We start from the raw sequence: 8,030 nt of genomic DNA, 5'->3' as shown, positions 1-8,030 counted from the left end.
AGTGCTATTAACTACGAACTGGACATCCCTCCTTATTTATTTCCATATTCAGAAATTCAGTGCTTTTAAAGTTTTTTAAGACCTCTCGGGAACCCAATATTTGGCATTGTCAACAACGCCCTCACGTGAAGACTTTTTATATCCACTGAATATAATGACGAGAGAGGGAGAATGTGGACTGGGACAGTGAGGCGAGTAGGCGGAAATACCTGATGAAGGCTTGGAGCAGCTGTGAGACCATGGAGGACATTTGGCCCAAACAGACAATGGCGTCCCGCGGTGGAGCAGGACCTCCTTCTGGCAAGGCACTTTGTCTGGTGTGAGGATCAAAGGCCAGAGCTTTGAACACTTCCAAGCTGGAAGAATGACAAAATAAGAAACAGGCAGTAAAAGCATTTGAGAGGCTTTTATTTTCTTATCAATGCAGTCTATATGTTTTACAGCAGTCCGGGCATTCCCCAAATTCTAGTGCACTGCAGGCAATATTTTACTCTGTATTCAAGTCTTTTTAAATTTCATAGAGTATCGGTGATGGGCCGTGGGGTGTGGAGGCTGGTGAATCCCAAAGGCTCAAAGGCACACTCCAATTTGGCCTGCAGTCTTCCACTGATGTCAGAATGACACAAGGAAATAGCTACCGTACACCCTGGCTTACTGTGAAAACCGGGACAAAACAGGACAAAATGCGCATCAAATGCGGCTGAATTTAACAAAACCTGAAAGGACTGAGATGTGCTGGAGAAACATGTCCCATCTTGCTCCAGACACCCACGTTTTGCTCTGTACTATTAGGGACTGCCAGGTTTTGTGGCATTCACCAAGTTTCAGTACAGTTGACTAAGTTTCTTATCCACTCCATGACTGACGTAGAAAATTGCTTGACAGTTTGAAAAATCTGTGGCAATCACTTTCTGTCATGTTTTCCTCGCTTTACCTCACGTTGTCCTATTTTGTCCAGTGTGGTCAGAAACGGGGTTGCCTGCTGGATACAGTGTGCAAACGCTGCATAAACTACACACATTAAAAACTAAAATAATCCTTTGGATTTACTTAATTTGAACATTGGTTACACGTGATTAAAATGTGGTAAACCTGGTGACATTTTCCCATGTTTTCCTCAAAAACAAACAAATGATATGCTTGAGTTAAACGTATTTTAATCATATGCAATCGTTTTGTTTTTGTTTTTTTTTCAGTCCAGGAGGATAACACCTTTACCGGTATGTGTTTTTTCAAGGTGACCATGCAGAACAGATAATTTTACCAAGAAAGGACACATTTTTGACAAGCCTTAAAGCTCAAGTGCAGTGGTTCTTAACCTTGTCAGAGGTACCGAACCCAACCAATTCATATGCACATTCACGGAACCCTTCATTTGTGAAAAATAAAAATAGAATTTTTTTTATTACAAATTCAAGACAACCCCCCCCCCCCCCCCACATGTATTAAAAACAGAAATAAGTAAACACAATTAGTGTAAGTATAAAGTATAAGTTTTTTAATTGTGCACAAAATGAACCAGCCAGTGATGGTCAAGCAGGCGAGTCAAAACTAACTGACATGTTGAGTCGGGTGTGTCTGAACCTCCATGGCAGAGGCTCTGTTGAATCCCTGAGACTGATTCACCGAACCCATAGGGTTCAATGGAATGCAGGTTAAGAACCACTGCTCTAGTGGTAGGCAAACGTATGGGCTCGAGGGCCAAATTTCATGACTAACATTGACAGATGGAGCAGATAATGCATACATGTTAAATCCATCCATCCATTTTCTGATCCGCTTTATCCTCACAATGGTCGCGTGGGGTGCTGACAGCTGGGATAGGCTCCAGCTGTCTTCGAGCAGTAGGTGGGCGACACCCTGAACCGTTTGCCAACCAATTGTAGTGCACACAGAGACAAACAACCATCCGCACTCACACTCACACCTAGGGACAATTTAGAGTGTTCAATCAGCCTGCCATGCATGTTAATGTAATGTGGGAAGAAACTGGAGTACCCGGAGAAAACCCACACAGGCATGGGGAGAACATGCAAACTCCACACAGGGAGGCCGGAGCCGGAATCGAACACCGCACCTCTGCGCTGTGAGGTCGACGTGTTAACCACTCGACCACCGGCTCGCCCTACGTTAAATGTATAATTACAAAATAATATACGAATACTTTTATTGTATTGTTTACAATAATAAACCAACTACTGTTTCCAAATAATAATTCAAAATAAATGAACGCAACAAATATTGAAAGCATTCATAATGTATCTAATTGATGAAGGAATGGAGCGAGCCTGAGGCGGCCCATAAGTCAAACTTTGCCGAGCCACCCCCAGACTCCAACATTCAATTTATTTTTGTCCCTCCATCTGAAGTGCACTGCATAAACAACACTGTAAATGACAAATTAACGACATTTTATCATTACTTTTGTATTTTGCAAAACCATTCATCCAAATTGGGAATGCCTGCGCGTTAAAAGCCAAACATGGGAGCTGCCACTACGCTCACCTTATTTCACAGGCTTTACACCAAATGTTCTCAAACATGGCCCAGACTTCATGGTGAGGGACATGAGAGGAAAGGGGTCGTTTGGCTTCGTCATCCTCATTCATGACAACATCACAGACAGCTGATTCAGGCTTGATGAGAACATTTGAACGGGAGAGCTTGTTTACTGGTTTTCAAGAGGATAAAACAACACACAACAAATTCGTGGGTCAAGCAGACCTGAGGTGTTAGCTTGTGGGCGATGTTGTCCATTTCATTCAGTGCTCTGGGAACATGGCTTGACCTTTTCCCGAATTCCTTGACAAACTCCTTCGCTTGTTGGAGAGTAACCAAAATAGAACTGTGGTCTATTGATAGACCTGACAGAACAAAGAAACACATTCATGACTTTATGGTGTTGTCTTCTACATTTGAGGCAACAATCAGGTCATCCTTTGTACTGTATGGGTACCAAAAGAGACAATTTGGCTGAATCTACGTCAAACAGCAAAAGATTCAACCAGGAAAAGCAAACAAGATTACTAAAATCAGTAAATCAATCCCAAACCTAACCAAAATTATGCTTCAACAGGATATTAATAGTCAGTTTGACACTTTTAGAAAGGTGCTTAACCGTCCACTTATCCTTAAATATTAGTAACACATTTTACCTCAGGGATATTTGGCTCCAGAAAATTATGTATGAATTTGTTGACCCAGGTTTTGTGTCAGGCACTTTGTTTATTTGTTGAATACATAAATATTCCCTTGATCATAAACCTTCTCAGTGAGTTGAGCTGTACTCCAGCGCCACCATCGGGTCAAATTTTTAAAATTAGAATTAATGTATCTGAAAACGTTTTCATTCAAATCTTACATTTTCTGACAGTATTCATAGCCACAAGAGGCTGAAACCTACTGGTTTTGCTGATGGCATGACCTTTCCTGTAGCGCCACCAACAGGTCAAAAATGCCATTTTAGAGTTACGGTCTTGAAAATCTTTCATCTAAATCTTTTTAGATGAAAGCTATTTTGGGGTGTGCATTCATATGACTCTTACAGTATGAACCGTATTGATTAATGTTGGGACCTCTACTCCTCATGCCAAACCTCTGTTTGCTCCTCCCTTATTTTGCTTGAACTACAAATGTCTTTGTGGGAAACTATCATAGTTCTTGCAGAAATAGTTATTTTCCCCACCCCCTGTAATGTATGAACTCAAGAGTATGAACTCTGCATCTGCAGGTGGGGGGATGGTCTCACACACACACACACACACACACACACACACACACACACACACACACACACACACACACACACACGTTTTCTGCAGCTAAAAGAGCTTGGGCTCAAACTGATCCCTGAGGATCATCAATGCGTGCAATGTGTTCAGGACATTGAAATAAATAGCATCATGATAATTTTATGCTTTATTAGTTACCCCGTCAAATAAGGAAAAGTCATGAAATAAATAGCAAAAAAAGGCAACTTTAATTTTTTGAATGATAAACATTGAATGGGGTCGAATTGACCCAAAGGATGATAGGAGGGCTAATAAGTGGACTTTTTGCGCTTCCATGTGAGTGTTTTAGAACTGCACTGCATCATACTGCCTTACATTGTGTAGTTACACAAGATATTCCACAGCAAAAAAAAAAAAAAAAAAAAAAGATAATTTGTCAAATTAAAACCCCTTGAAAATGTCTATCACAAGACTGTACTCCTAATGCTGTGCTTAATATGAGCACAACTTCACCCTATTTAAATCACACAAGTGCCAGAATATTCTGCTTTGTCATCATACACTACTCAGCCCTCACCAGCAAGACTAGAGAATCTTTTTTTTTGTGCATGCAATACTTTGTTTTTCTTTTCTCTTTCTCACTCTTTTTTTCTTTTACTTTCTTCCTTTCATAACTTTGCTGCTGTAAATTGGGAATTTCTCCATTGTGAGACGATTAAAGGTTTTCTTATTCTTATTATGATATCCATAAATTCCGTGCAATTGTACGTTGAGGAACATTGTCTGTTTGACTATGTTTTTACGCAATTGTTCACAAATAGGTGAACCTCGCCCCCATCTTTGCTTGTGAATGACGAAGCAATTCAGAGAAGCTCCTTTTATACCCAATCATGGTTCACCTATTCCGATTTAGCCTGGGGTTGAAGAAGCTTGTGCTTGTGGTGAGCTACAAATCCTCACCTAGATGCACAGTGGGAAAGAACGAGAAGCTGGTTATCTGCACAAGGCTTGTGACGTAGGATAATTCAATTAGATACAGTAAGGGGACTGAGAGACAGATGAAGAGGCAGTGCAAAGGGTGACTCAGCAGTATACTGACACATATTAGAGTGCCGTTTTAGAAGGTGACCTAATTCTGTCTGCTTTTCCGGGGGATTCTGGTGCAGTGCAGGGCAGCGGACGTCATTCCCCAGTGGACTGAGGCTTTTCAGTAGGGGATGACTCAGTTAGGCTTCTGTTCAGTCAGAACCCAGTCAGCTGTTTGGAAATTGCCTGCATTTGCATTTAAACATGGAGGGTAGTCGCCACAATTTTAGAAACATCGCAAGCTCAATAATAAACGCAGGTTAGTAAGGATGTGGAAAATTCACTGCTCAAAATGTAAAAGTTGCCAACCGTGGCATTTGATCAAGAGGCATCCGAGAGGCAGGATGTGCTGATAAAAAAATAAATAATAATAATAAATATATGACAGCATTACTCTCTATTACTTTTGAGGCAGAAATTATTTTTTTTCTCTTTCACAAATTATAGTACAGTCGTCACAAAATAAATAACTTAAAAAAAAGGACGACAGTACATCACCCATACACCTACAATTCGGAGTGAAATAAGACTTGACATGACAATGACCAAGTTGTCAAACCAGATTTAACGATTCACTGTTTCTCATATTATTGTTTTTTTTCTGACTTGGTTTAGATATTTAGATACGAGATACTCAGATATCTATCCATCCATTTTATATACTGCTTGTCTTCATTAGGGCTTCGGGTGAGCTGGAGCCTATCAGAGCTTACTTTGGGCACTGATTACCAGCCAATTACACATGGAGTCAAACCAAGAGCCACACTGACAGTTACACGTCACAAAATCTTCCGTGAACCTATAAAATGCATGTTTTTGGAATAAGACAGGAAGCCAGAGTATCTGGAGATATTACAGAGAGAACATGCAAAAAGGCCAGAGCCAAGATTCTAAGACACACACACACACACACACACACACACACACACACACACACACACACACACACACACACACACACACACACACACACACACACACACCATTTGCCTTTGAAAAACACATAAAAATACAATAGTATATTATTATAAAAATATATTCGTACAAATAAACGCTTTACTCTTAATATCCTTGAAGGACTACAACATGAAAACAACCACAGTATATGAAGGGGTACAGTAACTTTTAAACCATAAACAATTAGGAGCATGAACAAAATAGCTATTTGACCTCATCTTCCTTTTGTACAGATTTCTTACCTTGTTTAAAGAAGTCAATGAGATTTAAAACTGTTTGGAGCAAAGATCGTGGGACGATGAAACCAAATACTGCTCTCCAGTGCTTTTTCAAACAATGCAAAATGTCAAGAAGATTCCAGGGCGGCTTTATGTAAATGATCTATAGAAAGGGGAAAAGTCCACAAATTCCCATGTTTTTGATGCACATTTGTGTGAACTTGTCTCATACCAGGCAAACATGTTGGGTTGAGAGGACACTAAATCACTCATTCAAATGTTTCATGTCACCCACCGTGTTCCATTGGAAATTAAAATTCGTCATACATTACGATCATACCTCTTGCCACAACTCATCGTAAGTAGCTTTCATCTCCATCTCAAGCACGTTGGACAGAACCTCCTGCAGGCAGTTTTCAAACTCAGAAACACATCTTTTTATGTTCTCCTTCTCCTCCACTGTGGGTTTTTTTCTCTCTGGAATTGGATACATGTGTCTACATGAGTGGAGGTGCAAGACTTGCAAACAGTCACGAGGACAAAAGCTAATCTTCACATGCACATATACTGCCAAAAATAATGTGTTGAATTTTCTCTATTTTATTTGGACAATACATAAATGTATGGTTGATCTAAAAATAATGTGGATGCAGATTATTTCATTTTGTGCACCGATTTGACAAAATAAAATTAAATTCAACATATCATTTTTTTCCAGTATGTGTGCATGTGCAACTACTTGGGGAAATAAAACAAAGTAAAGACAATGAAGTGTGTCTGAGGGAATTATTTCCCTTTTATCAAGAATAACATTTATGAGGCCACAGATTTTGCGCAAAACAGCTTGGCTCACATATTCTGTTTGAGTTCTATCCTAAATGTGTTTGATGGGAGTTGTGGTCTGTGCTCTTAAGCGTTCGCAGACCAAATTCATTCAAATTTGCGCGACTGATCTTGCTGGAACAGGAAAAAGGCTTCCCTGAAACTCATCCCACAAAGTTCGAAGAATTGTTGGATTATTGTATATAATTTTTGATCTTGAATGATGAATCAATTGTATAAATACATGGGACATGGAATTCGGGCACGAGTAGAAAATGCCGCCATTATTTGTGTTATGTTTTCCACCGGTGCATGTCTTTGACATAGAGAGATAACTGGTTAAGCAATTCAACCAGCATAGTTCAAGAGTGGGCGGGTGGAAATAGAATGAACATCGACGTATGCGCTGTTGCAACTGTACCATGACAGAGAATGCCAAGTAATTTGGATTTCATGAGGGTACTGCTCTCACCTTCCTCTGGGAGACACAAAGACAAACGTCCTTGTGTATGAGATAGCACTGGTGTAGAAATCCTTCCTGGCATTGGCATGTCGATTTGAGGAAGCCTGGGAAGGACAGTGCTTCGTAGGTGGTTAACGGTGCGTCTTGATCCCTCAACCTCTTCCTCCAAATCAAGCTTGCTCAAGGCCTTAACCCCACTAAGGACAGCCTTACTGCATAGATTTTTGTCATTTCTACAGTGGAAAAATAAAGTGGGAAGAAAATGTTACATGATAACGGAGCTGCGGATGCACTACTTAAAAATAATGCTTGGCCAACGTGCTATTGTTTTCAGTACAGTGGAACCTACAAAGTTGCATGCTTAAAAAAATTGTCGTGCAACCATTAAGGGGGTGTAAAATGCACCTCTCAAGTTTGAATTATTTCTAATTAGCATCATCGTGACAAAACTGTCTTGCAAAACAAAAACTAATCTCACAACACTAACCCATCCAATGAGACTGTGGCTTTAGTAAGCATTGAAAGGATTACATCGTTTCATTTAAGTTTTTAGTGATTCCACCACAAAAAGCTAGCAGTGATGCAAAGAGGACGAGTGTGATGAGGATTGGACCAGAAATGAAACTTTGAAGTGACTGCTTTTCATTTTTAGGGCAACCGCTGCTTTTGACATAAGTGGGCGCCAGCAGACCTGACCATCAGCTAAAAAAGGTTACATGCAACCAACTTCCGCATTTGGCAAAACAACCCAAA

At 40.2% G+C, this 8,030-nt stretch overlaps 1 protein-coding gene across 6 annotated transcripts in view; it reads right to left on the bottom strand.

Moving 5' to 3' along the window:
• swt1 (SWT1 RNA endoribonuclease homolog) overlaps positions 1-8,030 on the bottom strand; it is a 49,364-nt gene that overhangs the window by 34,302 nt on the left and 7,032 nt on the right. For 5 of the 6 annotated variants that reach the window (XM_086116633.1, XM_086116632.1, XM_086116630.1 and 2 more), the window contains 6 exons: positions 7,287-7,510; positions 6,333-6,469; positions 6,017-6,155; positions 2,725-2,864; positions 2,506-2,636; positions 210-356 (listed from right to left, as the gene is read on the bottom strand). In XM_086116633.1, coding sequence (XP_085972759.1) covers positions 210-356; positions 2,506-2,636; positions 2,725-2,864; positions 6,017-6,155; positions 6,333-6,469; positions 7,287-7,510 — 918 coding nt within the window. The remainder of the gene's footprint in view (positions 1-209; positions 357-2,505; positions 2,637-2,724; positions 2,865-6,016; positions 6,156-6,332; positions 6,470-7,286; positions 7,511-8,030) is intronic. The other variant, XR_015101475.1, reaches the window with a different exon arrangement.

Source organism: Hippocampus guttulatus, chromosome 7 (assembly GCF_054856545.1).
Source record: "Hippocampus guttulatus isolate MCC_2025c chromosome 7, RoL_Hgut_1.0, whole genome shotgun sequence".
NCBI lineage: Eukaryota > Metazoa > Chordata > Actinopteri > Syngnathiformes > Syngnathidae > Hippocampus > Hippocampus guttulatus.
Note: the sequence above shows the minus strand (reverse complement) of the source record. Positions and strands in the feature narration are given on the sequence as shown.